This window comes from Entelurus aequoreus, linkage group LG26 (genome assembly GCF_033978785.1).
Source record: "Entelurus aequoreus isolate RoL-2023_Sb linkage group LG26, RoL_Eaeq_v1.1, whole genome shotgun sequence".
Classification (NCBI taxonomy): domain Eukaryota; kingdom Metazoa; phylum Chordata; class Actinopteri; order Syngnathiformes; family Syngnathidae; genus Entelurus; species Entelurus aequoreus.
This window is the reverse complement of record NC_084756.1, coordinates 16631856-16653429: the sequence shown is the minus strand read 5'-3', so window position 1 is coordinate 16653429 and position 21574 is coordinate 16631856. Positions and strand designations below refer to the sequence as shown.

Below are 21574 nucleotides of genomic sequence, written 5' to 3'. Positions count from 1 at the left end.
CATTTTTAACAACAGTTTACACCCATCTAGAAATATCTTTCAATTGGAAACGTTTCAAATACGTTAAATATAAACGTTTGCTGTGCTGATTTGAATTATTCCTTTTTATTTTTATTTTATTCCTGGACATTATACTGATCATTATCCCTCAGGGGGGACATTGAATGTCCATCTGCAGTATTGTATATGTAAAACTGTTGCTTATGTGTTGCTTAAGGGCACCTAAGCAGTGAGTTGTCATTTATTTTTGACTCAAACTGTCTTACTGTGAAAGACTACTGCTGCCCTCAAACAGACAGAAAATACAAAATATAGATTTTTATATTAGCCAACAGACAAAAATTGAATGTTAGCTCATGAGACAAAACGTTAGGTTTGTTCAGTGGTGAAGAATGTGATTTCCAGTACTAACATGACATCATGCTGAGTGATTGATGTACATTTTTCATACATGATTGACACCAATAGTCATGTCGACAACCACTGTACATTTTATTTACAGCTTGCAGGGGCTGAAGCACAATATATAATGTACACTATTTTAAAATGATGCATCAATAACAATGATTAGTAGCAAAACACATGACTTCGTTCAAATCTGGAAGAAGTCAGAGATGTTTTGTAAAAATGATTCAGACAGAAGGACAGGGTGTGCTCAAATGTCACATTTTCAGTTCATTTAAAAAAAAAAATAAAGTCTGTTTGCTGAGCTGGTACGGTTTGGTCAAGTGTGAATGCAGTCCAGGACCAAACAGGGTGGGTGATGGATCTCTTTCTGGCATAGAAAGGAATGTCCTACGAGTGTTTGTGACCTGGAGTACGCCATGTTGTTTAAGACAATTTACATCTTACAAACACTGTCCAATCAAGATGCAACTTTTTGCATATCGATAACTGGGCATTATTTGGTCCGCTGACAAAAAGTGTGAAGGCAAATCAGGCTGAACCGACCACCAAGTATGTTTTTGGCCTGGACCAGAGTAGCGGACTACAAGTTCTTTAAATGTCAACTTCTTGAGAAGAATGTCCCGAACGCCGAGAGGGTCCGTCTATGTGATGTCCTTCTGTCTAGGCGGTCGGTGGATGTTTCTAATAACACACTTGACCATCCATTCAATGCCCTCGTTCACTCCGTCCCTACAAAACATCAACTTTGAAGAGCATCCTACCACACCAGCATTGTTCCGGCAGTCAAACACTTACCCTGTGAGGGCCGTACATGGCTGCACCAGACAATCTCGCTTGCCAATCTTAGGCGCACAGTCACTGAAGGAGGTTTTAATGTCGGACACTGACAAACAGTTCTGGTAGAAGGACAGCAAACATGACAAGCTGGAGTAAAAGTACTACACCATCAGACAAAAAGAGTACTTTAAATATTGCCACAGTACCGCTACGTCTTGCTTGTTGGCCAGAACCAGGAGAGGAACACCTTCTAGAACCTCACTGCTGATCATTTTCTCTGAGATGATGAGAACACATTGAATCAATACTGTCAGACGTAAGGCCCTGTCTACATTAAGCTGGATAACTCCTTAAACGAATAATTATTTAGCCTAAGCCCCGTGTCAGCCACACTAACCCATCGTTTAAGGTTCCCCCCTTAGATAATTTTTTACACGGGTAAGTGCGCCGTGTATTTCTTGAATCTCCGGCTCTTAGCTTTGTATGGACTCATCGGTCGTTTACAAACTGACTTCGGAGAGGAAGTGTCGCCAGAAAGAACACGCCACAGCCAGCTTCATAAGAAGCGGTTTCGTAACTCGGAGGGAACCACTGAAAAGATGGGGGCGAGTCATCCAGACATGCACGTGTTTCTCCTTCTACATGTACAGGCGCTTGTGGAAATCACACATGAAAGCCTTAAGAGAAGGAAACGCACGATTGCAGCTATTTGGGATACAACACATCTCAGACGGCAACATAGCAAAGTTCAGCGACGGTTTTGGATAAAGCCTGGAAGAATGGGATATGTTTGTCAACGAGTGTGTTGTGCCAGTGGAACGGCAAGAGAACTTTCAAATGTCCAGGTCAGCTGTGATTCTACTTAGCGAAAAACTTTGTCCATTTGTCGAAGGGGAGACAACGAGAATGCGGACTGCCGTGTACGAGGGAAGACAACGGAAAACAGCGAATGCAGTTTATCAGTTATTGTCCGCGAAGTATGTCGAGTGATTACTCAACGTCTACTTTTGTACTACTGGCAGCACGGTGGAAGAGGGGTTAGTGCATCTGCCTCACAATACGAAGGTCCTGAGTTCAATCCTGGGCTCGGGATCTTTCTGTGTGGAGTTTGCATGTTCTCCCCGTGACTGCGTGGGTTCCCTCCGGGTACTCCAGCTTCCTCCCACCTCCAAAGACATGCACATGGAGATAGGTTGATTGGCAACACTAAATTGGCCCTAGTGTGTGAATGTGAGTGTGAATGTTGTCTGTCTATCTGTGTTGGCCCTGTGATGAGGTGGCGACCTGTCCAGGGTGTACCCCGCCTTCCGCTCGATTGTAGCTGAAATAGCCTCCAGCGCAACCCGCGACCCCGGAGGGAATAAGCGGTAGAAAATGGATGGATGGATGGATAGTTTTGTACTCCATAAATATTGTGAAGCCATGAAGTGGTTGCGGCCGTCAAGTACTCACCTTTAAACATATCAAACATGACTTAGTCGTCCCACATTTATCGTGGCCAATTGGTTCCAGGCGTGACCATCAAGGCCACCTTAATGCATGGGCTTACCTGGGCTGAAGCCCAGGGGCCCACGATTTTGACGGCGGAATGCAATGATTGGTGTTCATAGCTGTCAATCACAAACAGCGTGTTGGGAGACGAGGAAAGAACGATGTGTTGTTTTTATTAATGTTAATAAGCTTAAAATGGTCTGCAGAGGTATAGTAAACTCTAATTTTATAGACAAATTATAGGTGGAGAGTTGGGGGGGGGGCGCGCAAAATATTTTCTTCTACCTAAGGCGGGGCCTTACAGAAAATATTTGAGAAGCACTGCCTTAGAAGATGAAAGACTGTCTGTTGTGGGGGGTTGAGGTTTGGGGGGCATTATTGTTGATAAATGGAATATTCTAATAGTTAAAGCATACAAAATGTTTACAACCTTCTGAATATAATTTTTAATATGAAATTCTCTGCAGGTTTCAACAAGTCAAATTTAAGACTTTTTTAAAGACCGCCATGAATACAATTTAAGACCCTTTCACATCCATACTGACAAACAAGTACAAAGATATGAAGGGAAATCAGAAGCCGCGAATTAATTGTAACTTTTATACAGTATATGAATTTATTACCTGCTCTTTCACATTTCACATCTCCTTATTGAAAACACCAAATATCACATTTTTCAGATTTTCCATTGAATTCGAAAGCCTTCATGCCCAATGTCCTAAAGTGTAAAAAATTTCAACATTTAAAAGCGATACCAAAGTTTCAGCATTTGTTTTAAACGTAACATTAATATATTTTTAAGTTCTGACAGAATTTAAGACATTTAATTCCAATTATTGGATTTAAGACATTTTAAGACCCGCAAATACCCTGATAATTAGAGCCCCTTAACTATGAAATAACAGCCATATAGTCACCTTTACACTCATTTTACCCAGTATACCGTATTTTTCGGACTATAAGTCGCAGTTTTTTTTCATAGTTTGGCCGGGGGGTGCGTCTTATACTCAGGAGCGACTTATGAGTGTAATTATTAACACATTACCGTAAAATATCAAATAATATTATTTAGCTCATCATAAGATTTCATGGGATTTAGCGATTAGGAGTGACAGATTGTTAGGTAAACGTATAGCATGTTCTATATGTTATAGTTATTTGAATGACTTTTACCATAATATATTACGTTAACATACCAGGCACGTTCTCAGTTGGTTATTTATGCGTCATATAACGTACACTTATTCAGCCTGTTGTTCACTATTCTTTATTTATTTGAAATTGCCTTTCAAATGTCTATTCTTGGTGTTGGGTTTTATCAAATAAATGTCCCCCAAAAATGTGACTTATACTCCAGTGCGACTTATATATGTTTTTTAATGCATTTTCGGCCGGTGCGACTTATACTCCGGAGCGACTTGTACTCGGAAAAATGCGGTAGTTGCCTTGAGTGTGTTCTACTGTAGATTACAGTACTCACTGGTAGCCTGGAGGATATTGCTATGGTCGTCACCCGGCCACTAGAACATGACTAATACGAGAAAAAACCTGGGTAGTTTCACTAAATTAGAACTGGGCTTTCAACCACAGGCTTAAGTTGTTCTGCCAAAACTTGGTCAACTTGACAGTCACAGTTACAAACTTAAGCCATGTTGTTAGCACTCCGTATTGTTAGCTTTACGTGTTCTGCGTTATTTCAAATCGCTCACGACAAAGTCTCAGCAATGTTATGTGGAGCTGATGATCATGAATATGAAGTGCATCAGCAGAGTTCATCTCCACTTCGCATTGCCCAGCCAGCTGTTGATAGGAATCTTGTTAGCATTGGGTGGCACCCCAGTACTGCTATGTCTAACTAACAAAGGCTTACGAATGTGGAGATATGTGACTGATGAGGCAGGAGTTGAAGATGAGATGCATCAAAAAGTTTTTTTGCCAAAAGTTGGTCAACTTGATTATTGCACTGAAAACAGCGCCAAGATTAGCTGCCGTGTTGTTGTTAGTTAGCATTGTTCACACTTAACCCGGAAATGGAAATCCCGCTTTGTGACTATATTTATCGGACATAATAATAACAAATAAGACAAATACTGAACTGTAATACATAAAAGCCATCAATAAGACATAATTTACCACATAATTTAGGCCAAAGATATTCTTTAAAAAAAATTATGACGTAGTAAAGCTGCAATATTTGAAGCACAATGTGGCGAGGGAAGACTAATGCAGTACTATACACTTTACTTGACACAACGATACACTTTACCAAGTCAACAAATTAACAACACAATGAAAATAGAAACTCTCATCTGCATGTCATACTACGATTAAGTCACGTAACAATTAGTAGTGTGACAGTATTGTAGATAACGCAGTATTGCGTTTTCAAAGTCTTTACAATAATGATGTGACGCATGACGGTAAGTCGTGTAACAATTAGTAGTGTGACGGTATTGTAGATAACGCAGTATTGCAGTTTCAAAGTCTTTACAATAATGATGTGACGCATGACCAAACCAAAGCTTGGTGTGTAGTTTTTTTTTTTTTTTGCGCTTTAGCGTTGGCCGGCTCTGAAAATAAACTACATCTCCCATAACCCTCTGCGCAGTGTGGGGTGGAAAAGGTGGGGGCATTGAACGCCGTAAGCAGGAAGTGAAGCGTGTTTGTAAGATGAGAGGAATTGTTTTTTTTTGGTTGTTCCTAAAAAAAATCATTAAAATCCATCCATAACTAACTGAGTTATGTTGCTAACAGACAAACAAAACCCTCGCGGTTACATAACCTCTTTGGCGGAGGTAAGAAAGTCTGCGTTCGGCAAAGCAAAGTGCACCACTTTCGTCTCAAGCCTTTCCAAGGCAACACAGCTAGCCAGCCAGTAACGTAGCACCGCACAGAGGGAAATAACCCAAAAAAATTGTACATCGCGGAAAAATAGGAGTAAATGGAAAAGCTACCTGATAAATCCTTAATACATCATTCATTTTCCACCACTTACATTGTCACATTAAATGCACTCAACTGTAAGTTTTTTTTTTACATTTGCTTGAAACAGTGGATAGACCATTTTTTGTACAAATATATAGTAAGATTATAACATTTTAGCATTATGTTTGTGTTGAATTACAGTCAGTGTGTTTATCCTGAACATTCCTGGCACTTCATTTTACTCTCTCTGGAATTTTTAAGTGGGTTTTCTTTGGACATATACCACAATATCGTCGTACCGTGGGCTTAATACCGTGATAATATTGTACCGTGAGATTTTCATACCGTTACAATCCTAGTAACAACACATGTAAAAATAGTACTGAGAGTAGTTGTTCTCACCAAAGGCTTCCTTCGATTCAGAGAGACGTTCTTCATCGGTGGAGTCGATGACATAGATGACTCCATGTGACTCTGCATAGTACTACAAAGCAATATGTCACAAGTGGTAATTATGCCATCAAGTACTAGAAAAATACAACACTGTACTCAAGTCATTGAGGTACACCATCACTTCAAGACACAACAGAGTATTACGACATGTTCAATCATGCAAGGTAGTAGTTGTTGTGAATAACTGACCATATCTATATATGTATATATAGTATTATTATAAAGTACTACAAAAGCACTCTAAAGCATGAAGAAACATGGAAAAACAATGAGCATATGTTACAAACACAATAACCAGCAGTAATACTTAAAAGATACTTACTTTGTCCCACAGAGACTGAAGTTCTTCTTGGCCTCCCAGATCCCAGAACATGAGACGAGCTTTACCCACATCAATCGTACCGACTGGACAAAACATTACCAAAGAAGTCATTAGAAAAATATGCAAACATTACAAACGTGGAAACAAACACAGATATGTTAATACACACAAATACATAAAGTAGATTCACGGTAAAGAGATTGTGGGCGGTCTTATTTACGGCAGCGTCTTCTCCCCGTCATCTTTGTTGTAGCGTGCAAGAAGTGTCAAATGCTGGAGCCAACTGTTTTAATGACATTCAGATTTTACCTAAATCAATAACGGAGCAGCATCTCCTCATCTGGAAACAACAAAAAGGCTGGAAATGTGTCCGATGAAAAAACGTCCGACCAAAACTCTCTAATAACTAAAGTTCCTTGGGTGAATAATGTAAATTCACTACAACGGTATGTTTTAGCGCTTTCATGGCGAGTTTACTGACACATCTAAGTAAGAACTTTACACTACTTTATATTAGAAATGGCAACAGCGCAGGATGAATGTCCCATAACAAGAAGATAGAGAAAAATAATTGTTCAGGATTTATGAAGATCCCAAATACAGATCAGCAGGTACCAGAAGGTAAGAAAAGTTGCTTTTGCATAATATTGCGAAACAAAACGCCAGATAATATGTCTTACTTTATACACACACGCCATGATAATACTTGTATGTTTAATGCGCCGACAATCCACCAAGTGGAGCGGCTTCATAGCTTACCGAAGTCGTACTAAAACATTTTGATAGATTTTTGAGCGCCGTGTGTAATGTTCTATATTTTCAATGGAACATATAAATGTTGGTGTTGTTTATTTGAGTCATATTGCCATCATACCTCTTACCACGTATCTCTTATGTTTGACTACCATCTACTGGTCACACTTATCATTACATCATGTACCAAATAAATTTGCTTCGAGGTCGGTGAGCAAAACCAGAATTATTCCGTACATTAGGCGCACCGGGTTATTAGACGCACTATCGAGTTTTGAGGGACAAAAAATGATTTTAAGTGCGCCTTATAGTCCAGAAAATACGTCATACCACAATATATTATGTGGCATACAAAATTATAAGAGAACCATTTCAAATTGGGTTACAAAGGCTCCTAATTTGGCTGCTGACACATGCAGTGACATATTACATAAATTCTGGTTGTAATATTTTATCAAAACTATTATTCTACTTGCTAATTTACGGTACTGTTAATAGCTGGTTACTTTCTGTTGTAACATGGGTCTATCTACACTTCTGTTAAAATGTAATGAGCACTTATTCTATGTTGTTTGGATACTTAACATTAGTTTTTAGCGATACTACAAATTTGGATACCGATGCAATACCAAGTAGTTACAGGGGTAGTATTGGTTAGACCAAAATGTTGAAACTGAAACAAAAAAACAAAAAACAAATCTGTCTGGAGCTGCAAAAAATTAAAAGCCTTATATTATATATACGTCTTTTAATGAAGGCAACCCATGTAGAGGCAATACGCCTACCTCCTCTACCGGCTGGTCCTCCTCGACCAGCTGGTCCTCCTCGACCAGCTGGTCCTCCTCGACCAGCTGGTCCTCCTCGACCAGCTGGTCCTCCTGCGACGTGCGCTCACTAGTGATGTGCAAATTGATACTAAAATATCGATACCGCCGATACCAGATCTTTATGCTATAATATTAATTCTCAAATCAAAATATCGATACTTCTGAATGATGCTTTAGTTATTTGAGATAATGTATCACCAGCAGCAACATAGTGTAAAGTAACTTGTCTTGTCTCAATTAAACATGATTGGTGGGAACTAGTTTTTCTTCCGCCTAGGTATGTGCATAATGCGCAGGCAAGAAAACAACTGGCAATTAGAATGAGTCACTCAGTATTACAAAAAGTGCATGCATACTTTTGCTTTTTAGAGACACTATATTGTTTGTTTTCGCTGTGATTATTACCCACCTCGAAGCAATTTTATTTGGTACATGGTGTAGCGATAAGTGTGACCAGTAGATGGCAGTCAAAGATAAGAGATAAGTGTAGGCTGCACCGTTTGATGTGCTTCAACATGCAAGTATTATTATGGTGTGTGTATAGGGTAAGACATTATCTGCCGTTTTGTTTCACAATATTATGCAAAAGCAACTTTTCTTACCTTCTGGTACCTGCTGATCTCTGTTTGGGATCTGCATAAATCCTGAAAAATTGTGCGCTTCCGCCTTTGTAGTTTGTGCCGACACCATAGTCGATAAGCTTCTTCTTTTTCTCTATCTTCTTGTTATGGGACATTCATCCTCCGCTGTTGCCATTTGTAATATAAAATAGTGTAAAGTTCTTACTTATATCGATCAGTGAACTCGCCATGAAAGCGCTAAAACATACCGGTGTAATGAGTTTACATTATTCACCCAAGGAACTTTAGTTATTAGAGTTCCAGTCGGACGTTTTTTCACGGGACACATTTCCGAATGAGGAGATGCTCCTCCGTTATTGATTTAAGTCAAGTCAGAATGTCATTAAAACAGTAAGCTTCATCTTTTGAAACTTATTCCACTCCTGTCCTTGCACGCTACACAGGTACAACAAAGATGATGGGAAGAAGACGCTGCCGAAGGTGAGCCATGTAAATAAGACCGCCCACAAAACGGGTCATCCAGAAGCGACTGTCAGAAAGCGGCTTGAAGATGATCTGTAAAACATCATCTATGCAACATTTTCACCAAGGACCACCATTACATGTTATGTAGACAACAAGGACATTTACATTTACAAAATAAATAAATAAATATGACTCCTTTAATGCGCCCTATAATCCGGTGCGCCTTATATATGAAAAAAAAAGATCAAAAATAGACCATTCATCTGCAGTGTGGATTATGATCCGGTATGCCCTATGGTCCGGAAAATACGGTTCATAATTCATTTTTGAGAATATCTGCTCGCACAGGTATTTGCTTTGTTTGCAACAGCCACCTGCCTGGCACTACGCCGTGCTAAAAGAAACGTATCGCAGGCTGGCGCAGATCTTTGTTGATGGAAATGTTGAAATTGAATATTTATTCTGCACAATTTTACAGCATTGGAAAACATTAAAAAGGTTTGTGTCATGTTTGTTCTCCTGTACTAACCATATTAAAACAAATAATATATATATTCCTTCCCCAGCGTTTTCCATTTTTATACATTTTTGAAAAAGCTCCAGGGAGCAATTAAAACGGCGCTAGAGCCGTGGGATGCCGACCCCTGTGTTTGACCAATGCTGATACTGGTACTTCCAATTTTCAAGATTATTGAATGATTACAGACCTTTTACACTGTACTGTATATCATATCATAATTTATATTAGGGCTGGGCGATATATAGAGTTTGTAGGATATATTGATGTATTTTTAAACAAGATATGAATTAAGAAAATATCGTAAAATCGATTTTATTTATTATGTTAAAATGATCGCTTATTAAAAACATTGCCTATTTGTTGTGTTCCTTGTTCTCCCCCGCTCTCCACTCCCTCTCATGGGCTACTAAACCCCTCCCCTTCCTCCTTCCAAGAGGTGCTTGCACGTATAAGAACATCCATGATTGGTTGGTTGTTTACTATGAGTTACGATTGGTTGAGATAAGGCCAATCAGAGGCAAGATAGGGCGGGTCATGGAACCAGGAAGGGAAATCACAAAAGACATCCCAAATGACAACGAGAGAGTCATAGAAGAGAAGAGGAAATACTCAAGCGGGCGATTTATATATTAAAAAAACTAGTGGAAGATGGCAAAGGGATTCTCTTCTTTAGATTTTTCTTTTAGCGATGAAGACAACATCCAGGAAACCCACAATGTGTCTACTTGGCCACATTTGGACAAATGTCTGCTTCTGGATAAAATATTAATTTGAGTTGTTTACCATGTAAGGCAAAATCAAAACTGTTCTCGAGTTGCCAAGCCGAGCATATTTCGCACGAGAAATGCTGCCAAAAATGTATGCCGAAGTGAGGAAGATCATAGATAGATCATTTTATTTATGTTATGTAATTTTGTGCTACTTTAAACTGTTTAATTTATGTGCTGTTAATACCCATCTTGACTAACTGGGTTAATAAAAGTACCACTGACTGTTTACAGTACAGTTGTCATTCACTTCAATTTCAGTGAATCTCGCTCAAAAATGAATATCTTTATATGTATACATTCACCAGAAAATATATTGAGATATATATTGAATATCGAGTTTAAGTAAATATATATCGAGATATACTTTTTCGTCCATATCGCTCAGCCCTATTTTATATCATACTAAATATATACCTGTAATGTTGTATTATTGGTACGTATGGTGTTCTGAACCCAACTGAAAACCGTCTTACAAAACCGTGATAAGATCCAAACCATGGATTTTGTGAGCTATTCCACCCATATATAATATAACATGTATATGAAATGTAAAAAGACACTTACTGTTCAGTCCAACTGTGGTGGTGATCTTGGACAAATTCATCCCCTTGTAGTTCCTGCTGAACTTTGTTTTGGTTTGTTCCAGAAAAGTCTGCAAGATATGTACAAAATGCACATGATTTATTTAAAATGTATTATATATTTTATAGATATGACACCAACTGACTTATTTACGCATTACAATACTGTGAGGCATTTTGTAAATTAAAACAAAATTATACACGTTGTATTTACAAAATACATTAAAGGTGCCAGAACAAATATCATAACCGGTACATCAGAATCACCATTCCTATATATTACGATTTTGGACTGATTTATGATTTTTAAGAACACGTTTTAAAAAAATAGTTTTCGGAAAAAGTTTTTTAGATCATCACCGTGCATACTGCACGTATACGTCACACATCAGCAGCCAATATGAGCTTTATAACCTTTATCCTGTTTTGAAAAGATTTTACTATCATTTGTATAACAAATAAAAACAGCGAGAATTGTTTGAATCGATTATGAATCAAATTGTCACCCCAAGAATCTGAATCAAATTTTTGAGTTGAGTTGAGTTTGTGTTTATTTCAAACATGCATGCATACAACATGATACATCACAATTTCCAGTTTCTCTATTCAACATGTTCGAAAAGGAGTAGAAAGAAGCAGAGCTTATTTAATCCTACCCCTTTTCCTTTACATAGCAGTTGCTAAAACTTTTGCTCACCTCCTGTTCTCAATTTATTCACAATATACTCCATAAGTAATAACATCGTTGTGGCTTGTGCAGCCCTTTGAGATGCTTGTGGCTAAGGGCTATATAAGTAAACTTTGATTGATTGATTGAACAATAAAAAAAAAAATAAAAAAAATAATAAAGAGTGAATTTAATCGTGAGTTGTTGTAAGATTCACATTCCATTCCCTAATATACATAATAGTACATTATTTTCACTTTAGTGTTGAACGTACCGGTATTCAGAGCTAGATAGATAGATAGATAGTACTTTATTGATTCCGTCAGGAGAGTTCCCTCAGGAAAATTAAAATTCCAGCAGCAGTGTACAGAATGTACAGCTATGCAGTATAGCCACCTTTAAGATATATTACATATTTTAAAGATATACTAAATATTTGAAAGATTGTGCAGTATAGCCAGACATACTATATATTTTAAAGATTGTGCATGCAGTACATGCACCTTACAAGACACTGTATACTTTAAAGACTGTGCAGTATACCCACATTTTAAGATATACCATAAAAGTTTTCAAAAATGAGAAAAGACAGTCATATTTTTTTTCTTACCCTTTCCAAATCCTCTTTTTCTGGACTTGTTTCTGTAATCTCACTGACTACCATGGTGTTTACAGTAGTTTGTGTAACACACATTACACAATACTACATACACTATATTGCCAAAAGTATTTGGCCACCCATCCAAATGATCAGAATCAGGTGTCCTAATTACTTGGCCCGGCCACAGGTGTATAAAATCAAGCACTTAGGCATGGAGACTGTTTCTACAAACATTTGTGAAAGAATGGGCCGCTCTCAGGAGCTCAGTGATTTCCAGCGTGGAACTGTCATAGGATGCCACCTGTGCAACAAGTTAGGGCTGGGCGATATATCGATGTGCTCGATATATCGCGGGTTTGTCTCTGTGCGATATAGAAAATGACTATATCGTGATATTCGAGTATACGTTGTCACACAGTTGCTTTTAGCTGCGGGCATTACACTACAGGCTTTTCCCACTCTTTCTTGTCTCTCCTTCTCACAGAGACATAAAACAAGCGCACCTTCTTACATACGTCACATACGTATACGCCAGGGGTGTCCAAACTTTTCCCACTGAGGGCCGCAAAATGAAAGCATGCGGGGGCCATTTTGATATTTTTCATTTTCAAACCATAACAAAATATATGGATTTTGTTTTTATACCTTTAGGGCTCCCGGGGACCAAAAAGGGTCTCAGTCATTAAAATGTTAAAAATAAGTCAAATTATTATTTTTATTTATTTAACGCTTACAGTAAATCTCTATATCAACTTCAGGTTGATATAAAGTAAAAAAAGACAACTTTTTTTTATTTTTAATAGTAAAACTGAAATATGCAGTATTTAGTAATTAGAGCCCTAAAAGATCAATAATGCAGGACACCGTTGATTTTAATTCATTATTATTTTTGAGCAATCACAGAGAAAATATAAATAAAATCCCACTAAATATTGTTGGGATCCACAAGGTCTCCCACCCATAAAGTGATACATTTATATTACTTTTTTTTTTTAACTTTCAACACTTAAGTTACGAGATCAACTTCAGATATATCTGTCCATTTTACGTTTGAACTATTATTTTTTTTGTTTTATGCTCTTTTGTCAAAAAAAACATTGATGTATTTATATGGCAACCACACAATATATGCAATATTTTCCACATAAAACATTTTAAAGTGAAATATTTGAAGTAATTGGAGCCTAGAGTAGGTCAATAATTCATTATAACATTGTTTTTTTGGTTTTTTTTTTTTAGCAATGGCCAAAAAAAGAAAAATAAAGATAGACAAAAGAAAAAAAACAGCCTGCATGGCAGCTTTGTGTCAACATTGCAACATTTTATTTTTTATTTTTGCAATAGCATTTAAACAATGTGTGGCGGGCCGGTAAATGATTTGCTGCGGGCCGCACTTTGGACACCCCTGGTATACGCCCTCGCGGAGCAGAGAGGTAGCGGCATGGGTAACGTTAGCTGTGGTGCGAGTGGTAATACGAGAGAAAGAAGGTGCGAATCTGGTAACAAATGAAGAAATAATTAATTCCCAAGAAAAACAGCAGGAGGTCCATCGTCTGGCGGTGGTTTGGCTTCAAGTGGGAATAGTCGAACAGACAACCGTAATTTGTCAACTGTGGGGCAAAAGCGTTGCTACAAAAAGTAGCAGCACTGCTCATGTGCAGCATCATTTGAAAAGTCACCCGCTAGAGAATGAAGAGTGTTTCAAACTCCGCATGTCAACATCTCCGTTTGGTGCCACACCAACAAAATGCAGAGGCAACCATTTCCACATCAACACCGTATGAAAAAAATAGTCAACAACAGAAGGAGATAACGTCCGCAGTAGCCTACCACATAGCGAAGGACATACACTATTTGATTTCCTATTATGCAGCTCATTTTTATTTGACACTTATTGAAATATCTTGTGTGACATCATGCACAAAAGTGCACTTTATTTGTTTTAAACTATTGTAGTGAAGTTCTGTACAAAAAGTGCACTTTAAAGGCCTACTGAAACCCACTACTACCGACCACGCAGTCTGATAGTTTATATATCAATGATGAAATCTTAACATCATAACACATGCCAATACGGCCGGGTTAACTTATAAAGTGACATTTTAAATTTGCCGCTAAACTTCCGGTTCGAAACGCCTCTGAGGATGACGTATGCGCGTGACGTGGCCCGGCGAACACGGGTATGCCTTCCACATTGAAGCCAATACGAAAAAGTTCTGTTTTCATTTCATAATTCCACAGTATTCTGGACATCTGTGTTCGTGAATCTGTTTCAATCATGTTCATTGCATTATGAAGAAGGAAGCTGAGCAAGCAAAGAAGAAAGTTGTCGGTGCGAAATGGACGTATTTTTCGAACGTAGTCAGCCACAACAGTACACAGCCGGCGCTTCTTTGTTTACATTCCCGAAAGATGCAGTCAAGATGGAAGAACTCGGATAACAGAGACTCTAACCAGGAGGACATTTGACTTGGATACACAGACGCCTGTAGAGAACTGGGACAACACAGACTCTTACCAGGATTACTTTGATTTGGATGACAAAGACGCAGACGTGCTACTGTGAGTATGCAGCTTTGGCTTTTTTTTGCGTATGTACGTAACTTTTTTAAAATATATAAGCTTTATGAACCTTGGGTTAGGTGAACGGTCTTTTGGGCTGAGTGATTGTGTGTGTTGATCATGTGTTTGAATTGTATTGGCGTGTTCTATGGAGCTAGGAGCTAGCAGAGGAGCTAGGAGCTAGCATAACAAACACGCAGGTGTTATTATGCAGGATTAATTTGTGGCATATTAAATATAAGCCTGGTTGTGTTGTGGCTAATAGAGTATATATATGTCTTGTGTTTATTTACTGTTGTAGTCATTCCCAGCTGAATATCAGGTACCGTGAGTATGCAGCCTTGGCTGCTAAACATTCGATAACTTGACCGTATGTGCGCGTCACGTACGTAACTTTTTAAAAATATAAAAGCTTTATGAACCTTGGGTTAGGTAAACGGTCTTTTGGGCTGAGTGATTGTGTGTGTTGATCAGGTGTTTGAATTGTATTGGCGTGTTCTATGGAGCTAGGAGCTAGCAGAGGAGCTAGGAGCTAGCATAACAAACACGCAGGTGTTTTTATGTAGGATTAATTTGTGGCATATTAAATATAAGCCTGGTTGTGTTGTGGCTAATAGAGTATATATATGTCTTGTGTTTATTTACTGTTGTAGTCATTCCCAGCTGAATATCAGGTACCGTGAGTATGCAGCCTTGGCTGCTAAACATTCGATAACTTGACCGTATGTGCGCGTCACATACGTAACTTTTAAAAAAATATATAAGCTTTATGAACCTTGGGTTAGGTAAACGGTCTTTTGGGCTGAGTGATTGTGTGTGTTGATCAGGTGTTTGAATTGTATTGGCGTGTTCTATGGAGCTAGGAGCTAGCAGAGGAGCTAGGAGCTAGCATAACAAACACACAGGTGTTTTTATGCAGGATTAATTTGTGGCATATTAAATATAAGCCTGGTTGTGTTGTGGCTAATAGAGTATATATATGTCTTGTGTTTATTTACTGTTGTAGTCATTCCCAGCTGAATATCAGGTCACCCCCGGCTCTCACAGCATCTTCCCTATCTGAATAGCTTCAACTCCCCACTAGTCCTTCACTTGCACTTTACTCATCCACAAATCTTTCATCCTCGCTCAAATTAATGGGGAAATTGTCGCTTTCTCGGTCCGAATCTCTCTCACTTCATGCGGCCATCATTGTAAACAATAGGGAACTTTGCGTATATGTTCAACTGACTACGTCACGCTACTTCCGGTAGGTGCAAGCCTTTTTTTTATCAGATACCAAAAGTTGCAATCTTTATCGTCGTTGTTCTATACTAAATCCTTTCAGCAAAAATATGGCAATATCGCGAAATGATCAAGTATGACACATAGAATAGATCTGCTATCCCCGTTTAAATAAAAAAAATTCATTTCAGTAGGCCTTTAATTTAGTGTTGTTTTGATATGTCATCTTAGTGACATCATGCACAAAAGTGCACTTATAGCTTGTTTTAAAATGTCTCTGACAATCTTGCACGTTCTGTTTTGAAATGACATGAATGTTTGTGCCACTGCTTAATAACTGTTTAATAAATACAGTTTTGGTCAATTGACTTAGTTGTGATTTCCCTCTCTGCATGAAAGTTTAAAATGAGCATATATTAATGCAGTATGAACAAGAATGTTTTAATGTAGACACATAGAATCATCATACTGCTGTGATTATATGCATCAAGTGTTCATTCAAGGCTAAGGCAAAATATTGAGATACATATCGTGTATCGTGACATGGCTTAAAAATATTGAGATATTTAAAAAAAAGCCATATTGCCCAGCCCTACAACAAATCCTGTCGTGAAATGTCCTCGCTCCTAAATATTCCAAAGTCAACTGTCGGCTTTATTATAAGAAAATGGAAGAGTTTGGGAACAACAGCAACTCAGCCACCAAGTGGTAGGACATGTAAACTGACAGAGGGGGGGTCAGCGCATGCTGAAGTGCATAGTGCAAAGAGGTCGCCGACTTTCTGCAGCAGTTGCTACAGAGTTCCAAACTTCATGTGACCTTCCAATTAGCCCACGTACCATACGCAGAGCTTCATGGAATGGGTTTCCATGGCCGAGCAGCTGCATCTAAGCCATACTGCCTAAGCCAAAGCAGCAAGTTTTAACAACTATATCCAGACAGCAATGGACATATGCATGCCTGTGCGACTGAAAAAAATTACAAATGCGGACAAACCATGGATGACAGAGAAAATAAAACAGGCTATAAAGAAAAGACAAAAGCCCACAATAAATGGGGGAAAGTGGGAAAATGGAGAGGAATCAGAAACTCCGTCCAAAGACTTATACGCTAGATATTATAAAAATGAAATGCAAAACCTAAAGAAAAAGAACCCCAAGGAGTGGTGGGACTATATAAATAAAGGACTAGGACGCGCTAAATCATCAACTGATGGAACAATCAAAATACAAGAAGTTGAAGAGGACAAAGCTGCAGAAGCCCTGAACAACTTATTTGCGGAGTCGTGGACTAAAGCAACGCCCTATTGTGTTTATCCCCTACCAAGAGCTACACCAAGTGACATCTGTAGCATAGGTGAGATGAAGCTAGTCCTCACTCGGCTGGACCCCCAGAAAGCAAGTGGGCCGGATGGCATTCCCACCTGGCTGCTGAAAGAACATGCAGAGGACCTGGCACCGGTCATCACACATCTGGCCAACTGCTCTTTCCAACAGGGGTGTGTCCCCGATGTATGGAAAGAGTCAAATGTCTGTCCCATACCCAAAGGCCAAGACCCTGGCTCAATCTCAGACTGGCGTCCTATCTCACTAATTTCTTGTGTGGGGAAAACAATAGAACGTTTTGTGTTGAAAAAGCTTATGCCAACCGTGCTTGACGTGTGTAAAAATCAATATGCATATCTGCCTAAGCACAGTACTACAACGGCTCTAGTCAGGGCAATGCACACCTGGCTTACAGAAACCGACTCCAAACCAGCGATGGTGAGAGTACTGTTGGCAGATATGTCGAGAGCTTTTGATGTAATTGACCATGGGATCCTGATGCAAAACATACCGGACCTAGGACTGTGCCCATATCTGACAGCCTGGCTACATAGTTACATCTCAGGAAGGAGACAGAGAGTGGTGGCAAATGGAGCTCACAGCCCCTGGATTGAAGTTACATCTGGGGTGCCACAAGGGGGTGTTGTCTCCCCATATGTCTTCCTCCTTTACATGGCCACCCAGGATGCTGTGTTTGAGGACACCCTTGATGTCGGATATGCAGACGACATCGGGCTATCGAGAGCGATCCCCATATCCAACATCATGTCAGACACAACGATGTGCCAGGAGGCACAAAGGCTGGACGAACGGGCAGGAAATAAGAAAATGATACTCAATGGGAAGAAGTCGGTAGAACTCCGGATATGTTTTGCCCGAAATCCATCACAACCTCCTGCACTGATGTTGGGGGACAGGAGGTCCCTGTCGTGGAAACAACAAAGTACCTGGTTTACCACCTTGATCAAAACCTGACTGGAGATGTGCACGTCGAGAAGGCAATAAAAACCGCCTCCAAGCGGCTGCACTACCCCACAGTCATGGCGAGACATGGACTACCTGCAGACGACCTTGTTACCATTTACACCACTCTCATCAGGCCGTGTCTGGAATATAGCTCAGTGCTCTTAGTGGGCTGCTCCAAAAAACAACAGGCAGAGCTAGAGCGAGTCCAGAAACGTGCCTGTAAAATCATTACGAGGAGAGCTGGAAACATCTCACAACCCCTACCATCACTCCAGACCCGGAGAGAGGAGGCTGCAGTGAAGCTGGTCAGGGATATGCATGATGAGCAACACCCTCTGCATGACCTGCTGCCTCCGACACGAGGCAGCCGCACTGCTAGGACATTGAGGAACCAACATAAGCTGGCTGAACCCGAGCCCAAAGCCAAGACAAAGAGACTTAAAAACTCTACCCTGCATAATGCAATTAAGCTGTATAATGACACTAACTAATTAAATAAGTAATACAGTCATATACCAGAATGTTAATAGTTTCCATGCTGCTGTTGCCCTGAATTTTTTTTTTAATATAAAATACTGTCGGTTCTTTTTATTTTTAAATTTTTGTTTGTTTGTTTGATATTCATTGTAAAGTTCAGCTGTTTTTTCAGTGGGGCCCTGGCTCCACTGTAAGCATGAATTAATAAAGTCAAGTCAAAGTCAAGTCATACATCACCAAGTCCAATGCAAAGTGTCGGATGCAGTGGTGTAAAGCACGTCGCCACTGGACTCTAGAGCAGTGGAGAGACGTTCTTCCATCTGGCAATCTGATGGGACGAGTCTGGGTTTGGAGGTTGCTAGGATAAACGGTACATTTCGGACTGCATTGTGCAGAGTGTGAAATTTGGTGGAGGAGGAATTATTGTGTGGGGTTGTTTGTCAGGAGTTAGGCTTAAATGATAAATGGGTTATACTTGTATAGCGCTTTTCTACCTTCAAGGTACTCAAAGCGCTTTGACAGTATTTCCACATTCACCCATTCACACACACATTCACACACTAATGGCGGGAGCTGCCATGCAAGGCGCTAACCAGCAGCCATCAGGAGCAAGGGTGAAGTGTCTTGCACAAGGACACAACGGACGTGACTAGGATGGTAGAAGGTGGGGATTGAACCCCAGTAACCAGCAACCTTCCGATTGCTGGCACGGTCACTCTACCAACTTCGCCACGCCGTCCCCTTAGTTCCAGTGAAAGGAACTTTGAATGCTCCAGGATACCAAAACATTTTGGACAAAAGAGCTTCCTCAGCCGCAAAAGGTGGACCGACATCATATTGAATCCTATGGGTTAGGAATGGGATGACACTTCAAATTCATATGAGAGTCAAGGCAGGGGGCCAAATACTTTTGGCAAAATAGTGTATTTGTAGACAATCATGAAATGTTGGAAAAAATAAGATCATTTCAGCATTTAGCAAGATGATGTACAATTAATAATAAAAAAAAATACGTATGTATACAGCCTGCAAGCTTGAATAGAATACAGCCGGTTAAAAACAACTAACAATTCATTGTATTTCAAGGAGTTACAGGCCTCAATATAACAATTGTGAACAAATGAAAATAAAAGTCTGTGAACTCACCGTCTTGCCAGCGTTATCCAGTCCAAGTATTAAAATGCAATATTCATCCTTTTGAAACATGTATTTATACAAGCCTGATAGTAAAGTGTACATGGCGACAAACAATGTTAACTCCTGAATACGTCAAACTATTGAGATTTTTCTCGTTTAGTTGAGATTTAACGCTGACAATCGATAGTCATAGCAATGTACTTCCATTGTTTGATTAAATAATTTCATTATTACGTGTAGCTTGAAAAATCTGAAGAGGTAAATCCAAGTAAAAATGTCGACTGCTACTTCGAAAATGGCTGTGGTGCGACGTAAACAGGAAGCCGGATTGCAGGAATTGTGGGAAATGAAGTTTACAAGCTCTACGCATATGGCTTTTAACTGACAAAAAAACTTCATTTCCCAGATCCAGCTTCTTTTTTACTTTAACAGTGTGTTGCATAGTATCTTATTTGCATCATTAATAGCTCGTAGAAGGATTTTATTGGAGTGGAAATCACTCCCTAAGGCATAAGGACCTCATGTTTTTCTTAGATTTAGAGAAAATAAAATATAATCTGAGGGGTACACCAAAACAATTTGACTTGACCTGGGGCTGTATAATTACTTTCATAGCAAAATTGAATACACTATAGTATAAATGTGACACTCACTGTTGACAATTAACCTTTTCACTACCTCAATTATTTTTTCTTTGTTGTTGTTGTTTTTATTCAGTGACACTTCTCTGAATGTTTGATTATTATTTTTGTCGTTACCGTTTTTCCCCTTTTAATCAGTTATAGTGATTCTCTATCTCAGGGGTGTCAAACGTAAGGCCCGAGGGCCGGATCAGGCCCGCGAACAGGTTTTATCCGGCCCGAGGGATGAGTTAGCTAAGTATAAAAATGAGCCAAAATTTTTGAATGAAAGAAACTGCTGTTCTAAATGTGTCCACTAGATGTCGCAATAGCAATTCTTTGTATCTTTGTAGAAGATGCTACATATGGAAAAAAAAAATAATGATAAATTTTAAAAAACACATGTTAATGCACCAGTCGAGGAAAATGAGCAAACTACATAAATAACATCCTATAATTTGATTTTTATCTTGATGGATTGAAAATTGCCACCAATGAGTTGACAGATGAACATTATCACATAATTTATTTAGAAAATTTAAATAACGACAAATAAAGATAGAATACTATTAACCGCAACATGCAAGTGTAAAAAAAACATTATGATTTGAACATTTTCAGAATGTGCTTGTTCTATTATTAAACAAAGAAAACAATCTAAAGTTTTCTTTATTTTTAATTTATTGTGTCGTGATTTTACCAGTCCGGCCCACTTGGGAGTAGATTTTTCTCCATGTGGCCCTCAATCTAAAATGAGTTTGACACCCCTGCTCTATCTGCTTGTGGCGAAGAGGAAGGCAGTACATTGCTACCCACTGTGACTGAAAAGTAGGACGGGGGGTGGGAGGGGGTGTTATTATTTTACATTTCTTATTTTTCTTTAATTTATGATTTTTTTGTATTTTTGTATTATTTTTGTATTTGGGGGGGGGGGGGCAAAAAAAGTGTCTGTTTTCTCAGTACCTGTATTATGATTTCCCTATCAAATTAATAAATACAAATATTATTTAAAAAGAAATAAAAATAGTGTGTCACAACCAAGACTTTAAAAGATGAATATCGCTTCCCACTCTGTTATATACACATAAACAAACAAAAGTAAATCATAAAAAATATATTATA

General features: G+C 38.9%; 1 protein-coding gene across 1 annotated transcript; it reads right to left on the bottom strand.

Annotated features, from left to right (window-relative positions):
• Positions 1–468: 468 nt before the first annotated feature.
• LOC133643543 (ADP-ribosylation factor-related protein 1) lies at positions 469–20169 on the bottom strand. The gene is made up of 7 exons (XM_062038175.1): positions 19842–20169; positions 10857–10944; positions 6377–6459; positions 6004–6085; positions 1392–1462; positions 1204–1304; positions 469–1137 (listed from the first exon to the last, which is right to left on the bottom strand). The coding sequence occupies exons 1-7, from the start codon at positions 19932–19934 to the stop codon at positions 1050–1052; spliced, it is 606 nt and encodes a 201-aa protein (XP_061894159.1). The 5' UTR covers positions 19935–20169; the 3' UTR covers positions 469–1049.
• Between the last annotated feature and the right edge of the window lie 1405 nt (positions 20170–21574).